This window comes from Cetorhinus maximus, chromosome 14 (genome assembly GCF_964194155.1).
Source record: "Cetorhinus maximus chromosome 14, sCetMax3.hap1.1, whole genome shotgun sequence".
Classification (NCBI taxonomy): Eukaryota; Metazoa; Chordata; class Chondrichthyes; order Lamniformes; family Cetorhinidae; genus Cetorhinus; species Cetorhinus maximus.
Genome location: NC_135892.1, coordinates 17056826 through 17078586, shown reverse-complemented (window position 1 = coordinate 17078586; position 21761 = coordinate 17056826). Strand labels below are relative to the sequence as shown.

At 43.6% G+C, this 21761-nt stretch overlaps 1 protein-coding gene across 1 annotated transcript; it reads left to right on the top strand.

Annotated features, from left to right (window-relative positions):
• The first annotated feature begins 10912 nt into the window (after positions 1–10912).
• On the top strand, positions 10913–15714 carry LOC144689468 (small integral membrane protein 26-like). The gene is made up of 2 exons (XM_078556577.1): positions 10913–11546; positions 14134–15714. Exons 1-2 carry the CDS (start codon positions 11396–11398, stop codon positions 14313–14315), a joined length of 333 nt encoding a protein of 110 aa, XP_078412703.1. The 5' UTR covers positions 10913–11395; the 3' UTR covers positions 14316–15714.
• The last annotated feature ends 6047 nt before the right edge of the window (positions 15715–21761 follow it).

Sequence of the window (21761 nt, the reverse complement as noted above, 5' to 3'; positions counted from 1 at the left end):
GTGATAAGCTCTGCAAAAATATATTTAGTTGTGCAAGAATAATGTAATGTGGCTTATGTTCCAATCTCCATGGAGGAACTGTAAACCAAAATAGCCAAATTTACTGAACAACCCCCAAATGAAGAAATTACCAAGATTGCATTTTTTTGTAACTTTTTACTTTAACTTGAATTTCAATTTAAATAGTTGATACAAAGATATGACTAACGCAATCACAAGCATCCGCATCACTCCCTCCATAAATGTGCAATCTCAGTCTTTCCAACTCGGCCTCTGACATGTAGGATTTCTCACTTTCCCAGTCAATAGATTCAGCCCTCAAGTGATGTTCAGTGGCAGATGTATTCTATCTGAGGTCCCTGGATATAGTCTATGAATCCTCTCACCCTGGGTTACGGAAGTCCTGATGGGGCATCCTTCCAGAGTTCCTTTTCAACTGACCAACCAACCATACCCAGTTCCTGATCTGGTCCTCTGATGCAAACTCTTAGATTTTTTTGCAAGTGAGCTATTCATACTGCTTTTAGGATTCACTCCCTTTTAGCTGGGTCATCCAAGGCTCCCTCAAAAGCTTCTGTAATGTTTTTTTCTTTTTGCTGCCAAACAGAAAACTGGCTTGCTCCTAAATGCACTACTGGACTTTGATAACTGCTTCCCGCCACTGCACTTCTTTGAATCTGCATCCGTATGCTGATCACTTTATGGCTCCAGCTCTTCTTCGTGTCTGCAACTCTCCTTTTGTGTCTGGTCACATGCCTTCTGTCTTAACTTCCTTCATGTTGGTACTGCTTCCATGTCAAGAGTCACCAGGTCGCATGGACCAGCATTTCTCTTATCCAAGAAAATTACAGATTCCCCAGACTTTTAAAGAAATTACAAGTTTTCCTTACAATAGAGCTTCTGGGTCAAATGTTGTCACAGTTCAACAAGCTCGGAAACCCCATATTGGGATTTGAACTCATGTTCTGTATTATTGATCCAATTGTCTGGATTATTAGTCCAGTGACACAGCCACTGCACCACCACATGCTTCTGCAAGACATTTATTCCTGTTTGTCTTTGTGTACGTAACTTGGGCTGCAACATAAATTATCTGGGAAGTTGCTAGTTTCGTAACGAACTTCATCTCCTGCATTGATGGTCTTAATCTATAACTAATATAATTCCAAATCTCTTTCTAACAGAATCGTAAAATTACCTGTCCTCAGACTTGTGCTAAGCCTCATTGAAGGAAATACCATCACTGTTGATGTTTCAACCCTTTTTGGAAAAACTGGTACTTATTTTGTGAAGACAAATATGGCCTGTTGCTTCCAGTCTTTGGAAGCAACTCCCATTGTTCAGATTTGTTTTACTCACTGAGGGAGGAAGGGAATCACACTGGTAACCTCTTAATGGATGCGACATCAATCGACAGCTATTACCACGGATTTTTACCAAGAGTTGAACCACAATGTGACTCGAGGCAATCTCTTGAAATATTGCAATGTTATAGTTCTTATCATTAATGCTGTACAACTTTTGTGTGAATTAGAATTTTCAGAAATGACCACCTCATTTCACTTGGATTTGACGAAGTGAAAGAGCATGAACGTGGAGAGGGAAATCTCACAATCACCTAGACAAAGGTACTACCTAATGTAGTACACACAAGCAAGAAGGCGGACATTTGAAATCTTAGATCAAGTTATATGGGCTACAAATGGGTCTGTGTGTTTTGGAGGCTAGGGAAGGAGAAATGGGGGAAGCTCCTGTCCTTGATCATTATTCAGGGACTCCCATGCCCTTCCCTCTCCAGAATAATATGCATCCAACTAAAGAGGATCCAGCATAGCCAAAAGATCTGTTGACATTGTCAACATTCATGTATGAGGAATGGTTTTGGGGTAAAGTGCTGCAGAGATACCAGCAATGAACTGTAAAGTAACAGGAGTTGCTTCTGAATAAGGAAATGGAAGAATGATTAAGGACAAATCAAACTACAAAACATGACTGACCTCTTCACCATTCTACCTGATTTCCTATTATTTAGGCAATCGCTGCACAAATCTTGTCAATCGCTGCACAAATCTTGTCAATTGCTGCACAAATCTTGCTCGTTTATAGTTGAATTTTGTACGATACAGTGAATTACTTTTGACTATTATTTAAGGACAAGCAAGTTGTTGAACAGTCACTGTTACCTTATTACCACTGTGTGCTATCCATTCAGTTGCAGGCCCAGAGGAGTTCATGTAAAAATGCAACTGAAGCATTGCTAATGTTCACTATTCTCAAAGGGAATCTGGATGTTCAGAGTGTGTCAACCAACCACTGGCATTGGGCCAGGAATGCGGCATCGTTTTAAAGACTATCTCCTGATTCAGCCTTAGTGGCCAGGCACTTCTCAAACACTGTCGACGTCCATGGTGCCACAGTGCATCTGATCAGCTTGGAGTCTGATTCTGTTAACGACATTATTGTGATTCACTGAAGGGAAGTTAGGAAGAAGTACAGAACTTGGTCTGGCCTGGGTTTCAATTTGGGCAGAGTCAAGGAACGATGACATTGAAAGCAGTGAAACAGAGAAAGCAATTTCTTTCTGTCAATAACATTTTTGGTACAACTTTATTCCCTAGATTTATTGCCCAGTTTTTTTTTGCAATACTCAACTTTAATCACTGGGTTTTTCTATAAGTAGCAATGCGTCGGAGCACAATGGAGCTATGCAACAACTTGCTGCTTCATTAAACTATGTTCCTGTGTCTTCTAGTCCCCTAAAACCAAAATTATCACAGTACTATCATGATCCATGTCCAAATTAATATCTTAAGACCTTGAATGTCACTCAATTACATCCTAGCTTTAATCAAACAGCTTTCACATTAATTTAAATCAATGGATTATTATGATTTCAATCTAGCTGGGAGGGGGGTTGGGGTAACAAAATTACTTATCCCAATGTGCCTGGATTCCTCATCTCTCCCTAACAGACTAGTTATTTTTAGATAATTAATTTTAACAATTGCTGTCAACCAGAGTTGACCCGTTTAATTGAAAAGCAGCAAACTCCACACCCAGTCATAAGCAAATTGATAGATACAGCTACATCAACCCACAATATGTGAAGGCTCATGGCAATTAATGGCTGGTTAACTGGTTATAAATCTCACTGTGCTTGTTGGATGCTACTGGCACAGATTGGTAATGTCATTGTACTAGTAATACAGAGGCCCAGGCTAATGCTCTGTTGGATAGACTCGGGTTGTTTTCGTTGGAGCAGAGAAGACTGAGGGGCGACCTGATCGAGGTGTACAAGATTATGAGGGGCATGGACAGGGTGGATAGGGAGCAGCTGTTCCCCTTAGTTGAAGGGACAGTCACAAGGGGGCATAAGTTCAAGGTGAGGGGCAGGAGGTTTAGGGGGAATGTGAGGAAAAACTTTTTTACCCAGATGGTAGTGACGGTCTGGAATGCACTGCCTGGGAGGGTGGTGGAGACGGGTTGCCTCACATCCTTTAAAAAGTACCTGGATGAGCACTTGGCACGTCATAACATTCAAGGCTATGGGCCAAGTGCTGGTAAATGGGATTAGGTAGGTAGGTCACACGTTTCTCACGTGTTGGTGCAGACTCGATGGGCCGAAGGGCCTCTTCTGCACTGTGATTCTGACCATGGGTTCAAATCCAACCATGGCAGCTGGTGGAATTTGAATTCAATTAATAAATCTGGAATTGAAAGCTGATCACAGTAATGGTGACTATTGATTGTCATAATGGTTCACTAATGTCCTTTAGGGAAGGAAATCTGTCATCCTTACCTGGTCTGGCCTACTTGTGACTCCAGACCCACAGCAATGTGTTTGACTCTCAACTGCCCTAACTAAAATGGCTCTAGTAAGCCCCTCAGTTCAAGGGCAGTTAGGTTTGTGAAACAAATGCTGGCCTTGCCAGTGCCACCTTTATTCCATGAAAGAATGAATAATTAAAATCCAATCTAATTTCCCTTCTGCTCGCCGATTAGCTTAAATCTGTTTCCTCTGGTTACTGGTCCTCCTGTCAGTGAAAACCAGTTTTTCCCTATTTACTCTTCTCAAAATCATCATTACAAACACCTCTATTAAACCTCCCTTTAACCTTCTCTGCTCTGAGGAGAACAACCTCAGCTTATCCAGTCACTCCTCCATGGTACTATTCTAGTAAATCTCTGCACCCTTTCCAAAGCCTTGACATCCTTCCTAAGGTGTGGTGCCCAGAATTGAACACAACCCAAGTTGAGTCTTAACCAGTGATTTGTAAAGCCATAACTTTTGCGTTTTTTTTTAAAAAGCAAATCAGAATCCAATATGTATTTTTAATAGGATTATCAGCTTGTCCTGCCACCTTCAAAGACTTGTGTATGTGAGGCTCTAGATCACTTTGTTCCTGCATCCACCTTTAAAAATGTACCATTTAGTTCATGTCACCACTTCTCATTCTTCAATCTAAAGTATGTATGGTCAAAATACATCATCACTATTTTGAGCTTTGTGGTGTCTGCCAGATAATAATCTGTGACCAGACTATTTGGTGATAGCAACAGATCACGTCCTACCTCGTATGTAGTAAAAAGAAAAAATCACATCCTGCCCACTCAAGCAGTAGGGTTACTTTAATATGCTAGCCTGATCTCGGGGGATTATCCAAGACGGAGACTTATACTCAGTGAGGTTGGGCTGAAACTCACTGGGGAGAGGCGAGCAGGAAATAAAATACAGCTGCAGCTCTTAGGGGCGTCAGCTCAAAATTGACAGCTGTGCTAGTTCAGGAGAAGGCCAAGAAACTGCAAAAAAAAACACACAACTGCTGCAGTTATGTTACCAGGAAGAGTTCCCAAAACTTGTGTTACTGGGGCACGGAGTATTTAAACCTTGGATGCATGTCAGGGTGTTACTGTGACTCACCTATGCTGTGACCAGTAGAAGACCACCTGTAGTTTGCTGGGTCAAGCTTTTCAGTCATCAATGGAAGGCCTGAGAAATTGATGATCCAATCAACCATAGTGCAGATAGGGAATTAACGCCCTGTATATGCAAGTATTTCAACGCTTCTTTACATTGACTGTGGTGTCCTTTGTGGCTCAATAGCACTTTCAATGCCTTATATGTTCTGTACATGCACCCTTTAATCCTCTATCCATTCATCCTTGATCCATCTACCCTTCTTTAGTTTGTCCACTCTGCAACACACACACACTCATGAAGCATAGCTGCGAATTTCACTTCTTTAGCTCTGCCAATACAGAGAGTGCATTGCCGCCATCTGTAGGGTCGTAGGGTTAAACCTCTCTAATTTGAGCAAGTACAATATTTTGCTGAGATTTAGTAATCAATCATGAGTTCAAACTGTTATAACATTATAGAGTGATAAAGTACAGGAGCCAATTCAGTCCATGCCTGCCTTTGTTGACTTATCCAATTCGTTCCACCCCCCTACCCTTTCCCCTAGCTCTGCAATTTTTTCCACTTCAAGTCTTTATCCATCACAGTGGCTTCCACACTCTTTTGGGAAATATATTACAGATTGTAATTCACATAATGACAGACTGGATGGCAAAGGAGGTTGTTGAAGTCCTTATTAACGATCCTAACCATGTGTTCAGCAAATGTCTCCAGGAAGAGTGAAATAAAAAGGGGAAACAACAAATGACAGATGCACAAAGCAGTCTAGTTAACGTCTGCAAAGAGAAAAGATAGATGAAGCTTTGAAATTGCCGAGAGTACAGGGATCTATCTGCCCATCTGTCAGGGTGGGTACATGAACATTCACAACACACACGGATAATAATAAAGGCCATGTCCAGGGATATACAGGGCAAAGGAAGGAGTTCTGAAATGAAGGATACTGTTGAAAAGAATGCAAGGCTGCACAATGGATGTTCATGGGAAGCATAACAAGAATGTCCGTTATGCCATCGCAAATCTTCTACATGCTTCACAATCATTGAACATGAGAAGTAGGAGCAGGAGAAGGCTATTTGACCCCATTCAATAAAATCATGTCTGATCTGATTGTGGCCTCAAATCCACTTTCCTGTCTGCTCCCCCACCCCTACATCCACAGCCCCCATGATCCTTGACTCCCAAGTTGATCAAAAATCTATCTAACTCAGCCTTGAATATATTCAGTGACCCAGCCTCCATTGCTTTCTGGGGAAAATAGTTCCACAGACTAATGACCTTCTGAGAGAAAAATATTCTCCTCATCTGTCTTAAATGGGAGACCTTTAATTTTTACACTGTGTCCCCTAGTTTTAGACTCCCCCACAAGGGGAAACATGTTAAATCATAGAACCACAGAATTGTTACAGTGCAGAAGGAGGCCATTTGACCCATCCTGTCTGCACCGGCTTTCTGGGCATTTTAACTTAGTGCCAATCTCCTGTCTTTTCCCTGTAACCCTGCACATTGTTTCTATTTAAATAATCATCCAATGCCCTCTTGAATGCCTTAATTGAACCTGCCTCCACCACACTTCCAGGCAGTGCATTCCAAACCCTAATTACTCGCTGTGTGAAAAAGTTTTCTCTCACCTCGCATTTGCTTCTTTTGCGAAACACTTAAAACTGTGCCCTCTGGTTCTCGATCCTTTTACGAGTGGGAACAGTTTCTCCCTATCTACTCTGTCTAGACCCCCCATGATTTTGAAAACTTCTATCAAGTCTCCTTTTAGCCTTCTCCACTCCAAGGAAAACAATCCCAACCTCTCCAATCTTTCCTCATAACCGAAGTGTCTCATCCCTGGGACCATTCTCATAAACCTCTTTTGCACTCTCTCCAATGCGTTCACGTCTTTCCTACAGTGTGGCACCCAGAACTGTGTACAATACTCCAGCTGAGGTCTAACCAGTGTCTTTATGTAAGCTCATCAAAACTTCCCTGCTCTTGCACTCTATGCCCCTATTAATGAAGCCTAGAATACTGTATGCTTTAGAAACAGCTCTCCGTACCTGTCCTGCCACCTTTAATGACTTATGTACATATGCACCCAGGTCTCCCTGCTCCTGCACACGCATTAGAATAACAACCTTTAGTGTATACTGTCTCTCTATGTTCTTTGTACCAAAGTGTACCACCTCACACTTCTCCACATTGAACTTCATCTGTCACCTAGCTGCCAACTCCACTAATATGTCAATATCCTTTTGAAGTTCTACACTGTCCTCCTCACAGTTTACAATTCTCCCAAGTTTTGTGTCACCTGCAAACTTTGAAATTGTCCCCTGCACACCAAGATCTAGATCATTTATATATATCAGGAAAAGAAAGAGTCCCGATATTGGCCCCTGGGGAGCTCCACTACAAACCTCCTTCCAGCCCAAAAAAAACCCCACTAACCATTACTCAATGTTCCCTATCCCTCAACCAATTTTGTATCCACGTTGCCACTGTCCCTTTTATTCCATGACCTATAACTCTCCTCACAAATCTGTTCTGTGGCACGGTATCAAATGCCTTTTGGAAGTCCATATACACCACATCAATGGCCTTGCCCTCATTAACCATCTGTTACCTCTTCAAAAAATTCCAGCAAGTGGTTAGACATGATTTTCCTTTAACAAATCCAAGCTGACTCTTCTGAATCAATCCACATTTTTCCATGTGACTATTAATTCTGGACTGGTTCATAGAATCATAGAACAGTACAGCATAGACGGAGGCCATTCAGCCCATCAAGTCTGCACAGGCTCTTTTAAAGAGCAGTCCAGTTAGTCCCAATCCCTCCTGCTCTTTCCCCATATCCCTATAGCAGTACTTCCTCAAGTATTTATCCAATTTCTTTTTGAAGACTACTTATTGAACCTGTATCCATCACCCCATCAGTACATTCCAAATTCTAACCACTCATTGCACAAAAAAGCTTTTCCTCATGTCATCGCTCATTCTTTTGCCAGCATCTTAAGTCTGTGGCCTCTCGTTATTGACCCTTCAGCCACTGGAAATGGTTTCTCTTTATTTACTCTGTCTAAACCCTTCATGATTTTGAACATCCCTATCAAATCTTCTCTTGGCTTTCTCTGTTCTAAAGAGAATTTTTACTTTTATCATTCTTTCAAGGGTTGTGAGCATTGCTGACTAGGCCAGCATTTATTGTCCATCCCTAAATTCCCTTGAGAAGGTGGTGGTGAACCACCTTCTTGAACTGCTGCAGTTCATGCGGTGTAGGTATACCTACAATATCCCCAAGCTTCTCCAGTCTATCCACGTAATTCTAATCCCTCATCCCTAAAACCATTCTAATGGTTTTAATCTGTACCCTCTCCAAAGCCTTGACATTTTCCATTTGGTGTCCAGAACTAGATAGAATACGCCAGCTACGGCTTAACAAGTATTTTATAAAGGTTTAGCATAACATCCTGATTTTAACATGCCTCTGCTTATAAAACCTAGGACCCATATACTTAATTAACTGCTTTGTTAACCTGACCTGCTGCCTTCAATGACTAGTACACAAACAGCCCTGTTCTTGCATCCTGTTTACAATTGTACCATGTAACTTGTATTGTAATGCTTCCTACCAAAATAGACCAGCTCACATTTTCCTGTGTTTAGGTGCATCTGTTCTCTCTCTCTTCAGGTACCCATGCCCTAAGAAGGCATTAGTGACCATGGACCTCCATGTTAATCTTGGTTCAGAGGCGTGGATCATCTTTGCTGGTGGTGCATTCATCCAGTTTGTGAGGCTCTTTAAAAAGACCATTCTTCGTCTATTTCGATCTCTTTCACCATGGATGCTTCCCATCAGCATCAGACTTTCTAAATCATGACTGTTAGGGGGAGTTGGTGGTGTAGTGGTAACATCATTAGACTAGTAATCTAGAAAGAGGCCCAGGCTAATGTTCTGGGGATAAGGGTTCAAATCCCACCATGGCTGCTGGTGGAATTTAAATTCAATTAATAATCTGGAATTGAAAAGCTAGTCTCAATAATGGTGACCATGAAACCACTGTTGATTTTTGCAAAAACCCATCTAATTCACTAATGTCTTTCAGGGAAGGTCTGGCCTACTTGTGACTCCAGACCTACAGCAATGTGTTTGACTCTTAACTGCCCTCTGAAATGGTGTGGCAAGACACTCAGTTCAAGGGCAATTAGGGATGGGCAACAAATGCTGGCCTTGCCAACGATGCCCACATCCCATGAAAGAGTAAAGAAAAAAAAATTCTTACTATGTGCTCAAGAAATTCCAACTGCTACTCCTGAGTTCCCTTCGTCTCAGATTTTACCAGTACCTCTTCACTGGTAGTGTGACTTGTCCGAGATATTTTCATTATTCGCCTCAAAAACCATAACACTGCAGGCTCAATTCTTCTCTGCATTGCTTCACTGATGGTCCAACACTCGCTTTCATAGTCAAAATTGGTGTGATGTAGCATTCCAGGATTCTCAGTTTTGTTTTCATGGCTAATTTTGAATTGATCATAATCTTTTTCATTTTGTGAAATGCATCTTTTTGACCATTCCAATCCTTTGTTTTATTTCTTGGTCGCACTTTCCATCCGATGTTAACATACTTCCTGGGTAGCAGAGTTTGTCTGGCAAAATTTCATCTGCTATGTGTAATTTTTACTGTTAATATCACCTTTTTAATTTTCCGATTTTTTTCAAAAACAGATTCAAATTCACAAACTGCTGCAGTGGTGCATTCGGGTTCAGTTGACTCTTAATACAGGCCTCTGGATAATGGAGTGTGGTGGGGTAAGGGCAGGAACAAACCTTGTAAAAGGGGAGTACCTCTAGACGATACGACTGGCTCAGGGGATGGGAATCCAGGACTTTCCTGTGAATGTACCACTTAGTTCCACATTAGTCTAATTAATTAGAGGGATGGGACTGATTGAATCGCTCCACCCAGAAGAGGATGAGGTTCTTCAGCCCCTTGACTTGTTAATTAAGAACAGGAGGAGACCATTCAGCCCCCCTTAACCGATTACACAAGAGGAGGAAATTCTGCCTCTTGACCTGTTACATAGGAACAGTAGGAGGCCATTCAGCCCCTTGACCTATTACACAGGAACGGGAGGAGGACATTCGGCCCCTTGACCTGTTACATAGGAATGGGAGGCCATTCAGCCCCTTGAGCTATTACATAGGAACAGGAGGCCATTCATCCCCTTGAGTTGTTAATTAGGAACAGGAGGAGGCTATTGAGTCCCTCAACCTGTTAGATAGGAACAGGAAGAGGCCATTAGCCCCCTGACCTGTTACATGGGAACAGGTTGCAGAAGGGAAACATGCAGAAAATATTTTTTAACAAAGTAAAATAAATCATGAGGCTATTCTGCAAATGCAGAAAACCTTTATTGTGGAAGTAGGAATGACAGGCAATTCGACCATTTCAGAAGAAAATTGGAAGAGCACAAGGGAAATAAACTTGCTGGAGATAGAGTCTGATTGGATTCCTCTACATACAGCCAGCAAGGACTCGATGGGCCGAATAGCCTCCTTCCATGTTGTAAGGGTCTCCATAATTCATATGGTTTACCTTGTATTTCCCAGCCAGAGGAATACCGGGCAGCTGGGGCGGGGGGCGCTGTAGCTGGAAGACTGGGGGCGGCGTTACGGTAGGAAGACTAATTGGAGGGGGCACTGCGGTGGGAGGACCGGTTGGAGGGGGCGCTGCGGTGGGAGGACTGGTTGGAGATGGCGCTGCGGTGGGAGGACCGGGCAGAGGGGGGCGCTGCGGTGGGAGAACCGGGCAGAGGGGGGGGCGCTGCGGTGGGAAGACCGGGCAGTGGGGGCGCTGCGTTGGGAGGGCCGGTTGGAGGAGGCGCTGCGATGGGAGGACCGGGCAGAGGGGGCGCTAAAGTGGGAGGACCGGGCAGAGGGGGCGCTGCGGCGGGAAGGCCGGCTGGAGAGGGCGCTGCGGTGGGAGGACCGGGCAGAGGGGACGCTGCGGTGGGAGTGTTGGTATCAGTGGGCCGCTCACCTACTTCACTGGAGGCGCCGATAAGAGCGAAGGGTGGTAAGAAGGCGGCGCCTCCTGAAACAATAACACTTACAGCCAGAGTCGAGTTCGCGTGAGGTTGGGGTGCAACCCGATACCATTCTACTGGAACTCGAATTGACATTGCTGCCAAGGGGAGGAGGCAGGGCGCAGGACAAAGGGGTGGAGACATGACAGTTTGAAGGCGTGACCCGTTTTTCGGGGGCGTGGCCTCCCTGGGGCGGGGGGGGGGGACCGTGGATAAGGTCGGCGCCTGTCTCTAGGGGGCGTGGATAAGGGCGTGGTTTGTCTCTAGGGGGCGTCGATACGGTGGGGACCTGTCTCTAGTGGGCGTGGATAGGGTCGGGGCCTGTCTCTAGGGGGCGTGGGTAAGGGCAGGGCCTGTTTCTAAGGGGCGTGGCTGCGTGCATTTGGTCACGTGCTGCGGGAGAATGACCCTGAAGGATATTGCCCGTTGGAATTCCAGGGTCTCCCTGGTTTATGCCATTGGCGTCTGGACCATGCTCGGCACCTACGGCTTCTTCCACCTGAGAAGGAAGCGACAAGAGGCGACCACCAGGAGCGGCGCCGAGGACGCCACCGGTAAAAGCACCGCGTGCAAAATAAGCCTCACCCTGTGTGGCGGTCGCCTGGTGGAGCCAGGTTCAAGTTTGAGGCATGGAAGAGGGAATTGGATTCTTATCTGAAAAGGAAGAATGTGCAGGGCTAGGGGGAGAAGTGGCATCAGATGCCAAATCAATCTCACCCTTTACAGAGTGGGTACGGTGCAGAAGGAGGCCTTTCGGCCCATCGTGTCTGCACCAGCTCTCCCAATGAGCAATGCACCTAGTCCTGTTCCCCTGCCTTCTCCCCGTAACCGTGCACATTATTTTTTTGGGGGTAATAATCCAATTCCCTCTTGACTGCCTCGATTGGACCTGCCACCGCCACCACCACAATCCCAGGCAGCGCGTTCCAGATCTTAATCACTCGCTGCGTGAAAAAGTCTTCCTCGTGTCGCCATTACTTCTTTTGCCTGTAACCATAAACCTGTTGTTCTCGCCCCCCCCCCCCCCCCCCAGTAGGAACAGCTTGTCGCCATAATAAAAACAGAAAGTGCTGGAAAAACTCAGTAGGTCTGGCAGCATCTGTGGAGAGGAGTCATATGGACTCAAAACCTTAACTCTCCACAGATGCTGCCAGACCTGCTGAGATTTTCCAGCATTTTCTGTTTTTATTTCAGATTTCCAGCTTTCGCAGTATTTTTCTTTTACCTTACTACTATGTCTAAGAGCCCTCATGATTTTGAATATCTCTATCAAATCTCCTCTCAACCTTGTCTTCTCCAAGGAGACCAGCCCCAGCTTCTCCAATCTTCCTATATAACTGAAGTTCCTCATCCCTGGAACCATTCTCATGAATCTTTACTGCACCCTGTCTAATGCCCTCTTTTCTAAAGTGTTGTACCCAGAACTGGATGCAATATTCCGGTAGAGACCAAACATTGATTTATACAAGTTTACCATAACCTCCTTGCTTTTATACTCTATGCACCTAATAATAATGCCTAGGATAATCTGGGCCTTATTAATTGCTCTATCAACCTGTCCTGCCAACATCAATGACTAATACACATATAAACCCAGGTCTCTCTGCTTCTGCACCCCATTCAGAATTGTACCTTTTAGAATAGAGATCACTGTGTCAGCAGTGACTCAGTTGTTAGCAGTTACTTACATCTGAGTCACAAGGTTCTGGATTCGGGTTCAAGTCCAACTCCAGGACTTGACAACAAAAATCAAGGCTGACACTCAAGTTCCAAAGGAGTGCTGCACTGCCGTAGGCGCCGTCTTTTGGATGAGATGTTAAACCGAGGCCCCATCTGCCTGTTCTGCTGGATGTAAAAGATCCAGCACTATTTTGAAGAAGGGCAGGGGAGTTATCCCCAGTGCCAATATTTATCCCTCAATCAACATTGCAAAAAAAGAAAACAGGTTATCTGGTCACGGATTTCGAAAGGAAATTGGATGGGCTCTTTGAAGGAGATAAACTGCAGGGTTACGGGGACGGAGTGCGGAATGAGACTGACTGTTTGCTCTGCAGGGACCTGACATGGGCTGAATGGCCTCCTCTGTGCCTGAAATGACTCTCAAGCCCCTCCAATATCTCAAATTTGTCACGTGCTCGTCCAGCATCCAGTATTGGATGAGCAAAAATTTCCTCCATTTAAATACTGGGAAAACTGACGCCATTGCCTTTGGTCCCTGCCACAAAGCCCATTCCCTAGTCTCGGACTCCCATCGCACTCCTTGGCCACTGTCTCAGGCTGAACCAGACTTTTTAAAAATTCTTTCATTGTACATGGAGGTCTTGGAAAGGCCAACATTTATTACCCATCCCTAATTGACCTTGAGAGGTCTCTTGGACCATTGCAGTCTGAGTGGTGTAGTTACACCACTATGAGGACTCCTAGAGTTTTGAGCCAGCAATGGTGACCTCACAACCTTTACCCATGGCCTCTCCTCTCTGAATCTCAAACCTCCTCCAGTCCTACAACCCTTCCAGATCTCTGCATTCCTTCAGTTATCATAATTGCTAAGCACAGAAAGAGGCTATTCAGTCTGCCATGGCCGCACTGGCTCTCCACATGGGCAATTCCCTTAGTGCTACTCTCCCACCTTCTTCCCAAAACCCTGCACATTCTTCCTTTTCAGATAATTATGGCCTCTTAACACATCTTCGTCCACTATTGGTGGCTGTCTTTTCAGATGTCTAGGTAGGCACTTAGCTCTGAATTCCTTTCCTAACCTTCTGCACCTCACTTTCCTCCTTTAAGATCCTGATTAAAGCCTACCTCTTTGACCAAGCTTTTGGTCATCTGACCTAATATCTGACCTGTGAGGTTCAGTGTCAAAGTTGGTTTGATAATCATTCCTGTGAAGAGCTTTGGGATTTTTTTAAACTACATTAAAGTTGCAATATAAATGCAAATTGTTTTTCAAGATGATGCCTCACGCAGTGTGCTTTTAACCTTCTCTAGGTAGCTTTATTTGTAACATATCTGAGCCATACCCTTAATCTACTCAAATAGCATGACTTGGAACACCTTCCCCCAACCCATTTTTTGGGGAAAATGATAAATGGCCTTTTGTCTACGTTCATTAATTGGTCTTTGCTTGCTTTTCTATAGAAGTCACGTGCCAGGCTGAACTCCAAGAGAGCATTGCTCTTGAGCCTCCGAAACAACCTCCCAAAGAATTTGTCAAGACAAATGTTGTTGTAAAGGAAGGATTTGTCCCCTTTTCATCCAGAATCTACACGTATGGGAAATCTGTCTTTGGTGTTCCGTCTGATACTCCAGTAGAGAAATAGAATTCAGAACGATGACTGGATGGTATTGTTAAAAGCTCATGATTCAATCTTCCTTTGCCACTGAGGGATTTTGCAAACAAACATACTCTCAATTTGTACAAATGCTTTGAGAAGGGCAAACTGCGCTTGAGCATCTGGTTTCTACGATCCCGGGAGCTTTTTCTGATCTATTACCTTGTATGGAACTTGTGTCAGTTTTTAATGGATAGTATCTGTAGCATCTCCACAGTGCTGGCATTGCACCTCATGTGGAGGGGGACTTCAGTTGCATTTTGAGAGAATTCAGCTGTTTTTAAATTATGCACAACATTTTTTTAGTCAAATGATCAAACTCTGCAGAACACCTTTTTGTCAGTGCAGACCCATTTTCTTTCTTTGTCCCTTCCTCGCATTACTGCTTTGAAGCCGGTCAACTTGGAGTGGCTGAGATGAATGATCCTTCCTGTCTCTCCGGGTGGCCTTAGCTTTTTTAAAGCCGGCTGAATACTATACTCCGGATAGTGAGTTGGTGGAGGATAGTACTGGAGTATTTACTCTGTCTTACCTTCATTTACATAGTGAAACATTTACAAGCATTCACCTCCAAACTCAACCAGACACAGTTTCAATAAGTGTCTCTTTAACAAAAACAAAAATCGCTGGAAAAACGCAGCAAGCCTGACAGCATCTGCGGAGAGGAACACAGTTGACGTTTCGAGTCCGTATGACTCTTCATCAGTGTCTCTTTATATGTGCTCGAGTGAAACCCCAGTTAAAGCCTGCTACTCGCATACAATTAACAATGAAGACTCAAGCTAGAAGGAAATATTCAGTGTCAACACTTCTGGGTCTAATGTTTTCTTCATTATTCACTTAAGAGTTATATAATTATACAAATGAATTATCAATGTATACATCTGTTTGATTTCTCAATTAGCAGATGAGAAAAAGAGTAAAACTTGTCTAAAAGCAATGTGCATCTTGCTACCATCACAATAAACCTTCACTTTGAAAGAAGGGCCAATATGAAAATCTGTTGTGAAGTTATGCCTCTGAAGTCTCCCAAATATCTGGATTGCAAGTTTAATTCTGCACTTTGATTCTTGTAATGGTTTAAGTTCCGAGGGGAGGGGGTGACAATCAAGCTATCTGTTCCCTTCGACTCACATTACCTAGGCGACAGGCACTGAAATTTTCTACTGTGCTGGCCAGCCCACTAATTTTCATTGTCTTTTTTGTGGATGTAACATTGTGGGGGTTTGGTGAGTGCACCCCAATTACTGTAACTGATTCTTAAATGGTGGGCTGGACTCAGTGTTTGTGGACAGTGTCCAGCCAAAGCATGCAATAACTAACAGGAATTTGATCTGTGTGATTTCTGTTTTGAAGTTTTCAGAAATAAACTATGATAAAAAGCCAAGAGCATATTTGAGATCTGAGTTCTGGGATTATTTGCGTGTTGGACGATCTATTGGATGTATATTGCTTCACTGCCTGTTTTAGGGAACACTTTTGGTATGGGTGCAATATGTCAATGTTCAATGAAGAGTGCAGGAGGGCATGCCAGGAGCAGCACCAGGCATACCTAAAAATGAGCTGTCAATCTGGTGAAGCTACAACTTGCATGCAAAACAGCATAAGGAGCAAGAGACAGACAGAGCTAGGTGATTCCACAACCGATGGATCAGATCTAAGCTCTGCAGTCCTGCCACATCCAATTGTGAATGGTGGTGGACAATTAAACAACTCACTGGAGGAGGAGGCTCCACAAATATCCCCATCCTCAAATGATGGGGGAGCCCAGCACATCAGTCCAGAAAATAAGGCTGAAACATTTGCAACAATCTTCAGCCATAAGTGCCAAGTGAATGATCCATCTTGGTCTCCCCTGGAGAACCCCAGCATCACAGGTGTCAGTCTTCAGCCAATTCGATTCACTCCACGTGATATCGAAAAAACGGCTGAAGGCATTGGATACTGCAAAGCCTATGGCCCTGGCAATATTCCGGCAATAGTACTGAAGACTTGTGCTCCAGAACTAGGCATGCTCCTAGCCAAGCTGTTCCAATACAGCTACAACACTGGCATCTACCTGACAATCTGGAAAATTGCCCAGGTATGTCCTGTACACAAAAAAGCAGGACAAATCCAACCTGGCTAATTACTGCCCTATCAGTCTGCTTTTGATCATCAGTAAAGTGATGGAAGGGGTCATCAACAGCTCTATCAAGCAGTATTTGCTTGGCAATAACCTGCTTACTGGCACTCAGTTTGAGTTCCGCCAGGGCCACTCAGCTCCTGACCTCATTACAGCCTTGCTCCAAACCTGGGCAAGAGAACTGACATCCAGAGGTGAGGTGAGACTGACTGCCCTCGACATTAAGGCAGCATTTGACTGAGTGTGGCACAAAGGAGCCCTAGCAAAACTGGAGTCAGTGGGAATCAGGGGAAAACTCTCCACTGGTTGGAGTCATACCTAGCACAAAGGAAGATGGTTGTTATTGTTGGAGGTCAATCATCTCAGTTCCAGGATGTATCTTTAGGGGTTCCTCAGAGTAGTGTCCTAGGCCCAACCATCTTCAGCTGCTTCATCAATGACCTTCCTTCCATCATAAGGTCAGAAGTGGGGATGTTCGCTGATAATTGTACAATGTTCAGCACCATTTGCGATTCCTCAGATACTGAGGCAGTCCATGTCCAAATGCAGCAAGACCTGGACAATATCCAGGCTTGGGCTGACAAGTGGCAAATAACATTTGTGCCACACAAGTGCCAGGCAATGACCACAAGAGAGAATCTAACCATTGCCCCTTGACATTCAAAGGCATTACCTTCACTGAATGAACATCCTGGGGGGTTACCATTGACCAGAAATTGAACTGGACTAGACATTTAATACTGTGGCTACAAGAGCAGCCAGAGGTTAAGAATCCTGCGGCGCGTAACTCATCTCCTGACTCCCCAAAGCCTGCTCACCATCTACAAGACACAAGTCAGGAGTGTGATGGAATACTCTCCATTTGCCTGGGTGGGTGCAGTTCCAACAACACTCAAGAAGCTTGATACCATCCAGGACAAACATTTACTCCCTCCACTCCTGATGCACAGTGGCAGCAATGTGTGCCATCTACAGCAGGAATTCACCAAGCCTCCTTCCAAACCCACAATCACTACAATCTAGAAGGACAAGGGCAGTAGACACATGGGAACACCACCACCTGCAAGCTCCTCTCCAAACCACTCACCATCCTGACTTGGAAATATATCACTGTTCCTTCACTCTTGCTGGGTCAAAATGCTGGAACTCCCTCCCCAATTGCACTGTGGATGTACCTACATCACTTGGGCTGCAGCGGTTCAAGAAGGCAGCTCATCACCACCTTCTCAAGGGAATTAGGGATGGGCAATAAATGCTGCAGCGACGCCCACATCCCATGAATGAATAAAAAAAATGTCAGCAGTTTAGTGATTTTGGATATATCATATCCTGGGCATTTGATTAGATACAATGGATGAGCCATAATTAAAAATACAGCTTTTCAATATCGAAAAACACTCAATTCCCAGGCTAATTGTTGCATGCTTTAACTGGACACTCTCCACACCACCTGAGTCAGCCCCTGTGACTTAAGCATTGTTATTGCTGTTGTGTGCCTAGTCAGATATGTTTACCTCCTTGAAATAGGACAGAGCTATCAATTGCTGACACAAGTAGGTGTAAATGACCCACAATAAACTTTAATAATTTAGACATTTGTCCTGTGAGTTGGACAAATGAGAGTTTTATTCACACAAAAGCAGGATACTGTGGATGCTGGAAAACTGCAGTAAAAACAGAAAGTGCTGCAACACGAAGCCATTGCTGACAGCTCCCTGAAGGCAGGGAGCTACCTCAGAGCTGAAGACCTGAAACAGCAAAAATAAATGTTTCAGAAGCTGAAAAAAAGTGTCCATGCTTCATAATCAGTCGCCTGAAAATTTAGCTAATGAAAATGCTGTCCACAGAAATTTATTTATACTTTTATTTCATCACGGGAATCTCGTCCCGCCTGTGGATGAGGTTTGTGGAAAAATGCAAAGGCCGCATGGCCAATTTGCCTGTCCCCCAACCGTAAGGTTGGACGGGCTACGTATAATGACAGACAATTGCACCATTAATGGGCTTAATTGCCCTCATAATTGTCGGTGGGCACACTTTCGACTTTTGCGCGTCCCCGCCAACTGAAATATTGCGGAAACGCGGGATGACGTCAGGATGCTCGCCCGACGTCATCTCACAATTTCACATCCGATCGGGTTGGGAGAATGGAATGGAGTCCTTACAGGAAGCAGGGTGTGAGGAAGTGTGGTTAAGGTAGCTGTGGAAGTCGGTGGGCTTATAGTGAATATTTGTTGATAGGCCAGTGTCAGAAATGAAGACAGAGAAGTCAAGGAAGGGGAAGGAAGAGTCAGAGATGAATGGGGAAAGGAGGGTGGAAATTGGAAGCATGGAATTGGATGAAATCCTCCAGTTCAGGGCGAGAGCAGAAAGTGGCATGATACAGTCATTAACGTACCAGAAAAAGAGGTCTTCTAAACTGAAGTTCCTCATCCCTGGAATCATTCTCGCGAATCTTTTCTGTACCCCCCTCTAATGCCTACACATTCTTCCTAAACTGTGGTGCAATACTCCAGCTGAGGCTGAACTGATGACTTATACAAATTCAACATAACCTTGTACTCTTAAAAACATGCAGGCCAGACAAGGATGGCAGATTTCCTTCCCAAGAGGGTATTAGTGAACCAGATGGGTTTTTACAATAATTTCGAAGGCAGGGAAGTGGAATTGAGGATTATCAGATTAGCCATGATCTCATTGAATGTCAGAGCAGACTCGATGGGCCGAATGGCCTACTTCTTATGGTTTCATGGTCACCATTACTGAGACTAGCTTTTAATTCCAGATTTATTAATTAAATTCAAATTCTACCAGCTGCCATGGTGGGATTTGAACCTGTGTCCCCAGAGCCTGGGTCACTGAAATGCTAATTCACTACCAAATCCCATACATAGGTACCCATAGCAACACCTTTTACAGCTATCCCTCATTTAGCACTCCTAATGTGCTCCTAAATGGATGTGCTAAATGAAAAAACACTAAAGGAAAATCACTTTCCCATAAGAAAGTATGTAATAAAGGTGGGTTAAATTCTTGACTTCTATATTTTATGTATATACTCGTGTAAAAGTCGAATTTTTGAGACCAATTTTTTAGGCCAAAGGTCATGGGGTCGACTTTCACACCGTAATGTTTTTGAGGGTTTGATTTGGCCCAAAAAAGGCCGTAGCAATGGAATAAAGTAAAAACTAACAACACTTAAGAATTAATATCAATTCTCCAACATTTATTTATTTTTAACATAACAATTAAATATATTTCATCCACATTGGTATAAATATGTATGCTATAACTAACTACAAAACTTCATATTGAAATTCTTCAAAATCACTCTGATCACCATCTGAATCAACAAACAATTCATCCCAATAACCTGCTCGTATAACATCATCATATGGATATTCCTGGTCTTCATCAACATCATCGGTAACTTTCTATAAGTAATTGTCCTGGACTCCATGACCATAAGACCATAAGACATAGGAGCAGAAGTAGGCCATTCGGCCCATCGAGTCTGCTCCACTATTCAATGAGATCATGGCTGATCTGATAATCCTCAACTCCACTTTCCTGCCTTTTCCCCATAACCCTTGATTCCCTTACTGATTAAAAATCTGTCTATCTCAGCCTTGAATACACTTAACGACCCAGCCTCTACAGCCCTCTGCGGTAAAGAATTCCACAGATTCACTACTCTCTGAGAGAAGAAATTCCTCCTCATCTCTGTCTTAAATGGACGCCCCCTTACTCTGAGATTATGCCCTCTGGTCCTAGACTCTCCCACAAGGGGAAACAACCTCTCAGCATCTACCCTGTCAATCCCCCTAAGAATCTTATATGTTTCAATAAGGTCACCTCTCATTCTTCTAAACTCTAATGAGTACAGGCCCAACCAACTCAACCTCTTCTCATAAGAAAAGCCCTGCTTACCCAGGATCAACCTAGTGAACCTTGTCTGCACTGCCTCCAATGCCAGTATATCTTTCTTTAGATAAGGGTACCAAAACTGTATTCTAAGTGTGGTCTAACTAGTGCCTTGTATAGTTTTAGCAAGACTTCCCTAATTTTATATTCCATTCCCTTTGAAATAAAGGCCAACATTCCATTTGCCTTTCCTATTACCTGTTGAACTTGTATGCTAGTTTTTTGTGATTCATGCACGAGGACTCCCAAATCCCTCTGTGCTGCAGCTTTCTGCAGTCTTTCTCCATTTAAATAATATTCAGCTCATCTATTCTCCCTGCCAAAGTGCATAACCTCACATTTTCCCACATTATATTCCATCTGCCAAGTTTTGCCCACTCACTTAACCTGTCTATATCCCTCTGTAGACTCTTTGTGCCATCCTCACCACTTGCCTTCCCACCTATTTTTGTGTCACCCACAAACTTGGCGATATTACATTCACTTCCCTCACCCAGGTCATTAATATATATTGTAAATAATTGTGGCCCAAGCACTGATCCCTGTGGCACTCCACTAGTTATAGGCTGCCATCCTGAAAATGTCTCCCTTATCCCAACTCTCTGTCTTCTATTAGTTAGCCAATCCTCTATCCATGCTAATACACCCCCAACACCATGGGCTGTTATCTTATTAAGTAGCCTTATGTGCGATACCTTATCGAATGCCTTTTCGAAATCCAAATATATTACATCTACTGGTTCCCCTTTATCTATCCTGCTTGTTACCTCCTCAAAGAATTCTAATAAATTTGTCAGGCATGATTTTCCCTTCATGAAGCCATGCTGACTTTGCTTGATTATATTATGCATTTCTAAATGCTCTGCTATTACATCCTTTTTAATAGACATTTTCCCAAGGATGGATGTTAAGCTAACTGGCCTATAGTTACCTTTTTTTTGTCTCCCTCCCTTTTTGAATAAAGACATTACATTGGCAGTTTTCCAATCCTCTGAAACTTTTCCAGAATCTAAGGATTCTTAGAAGATTACTACATAAGATTAGTGCATCCATTATCTGTGTAGCTACTTCCTTTAATATCCTCGGATGCAACCCATCAGGTCCAGTGGGCTTATCGGCCTTTAGCCCCATTAGTTTCTCTAGTATTTTTTCACTAGTGATAGTTATTATATTTATTTCCTCCCCCCCTCCCTTTTGCCCCTTGATTATTTAGTATTTTTGGAATGCTATTAGTGTCTTCTACCATGAAGACTGATGCAAAGTATTTGTTCAACTCCTCAGCCATTTCCTGGTTCCCCATTATTATTTCCCCAGCCTCATTCTCTAAGGGGCCTATGTTCACTTTGGCCCCTCTCTCCCTTTTTATATATTTAGAGAAGCTCTTA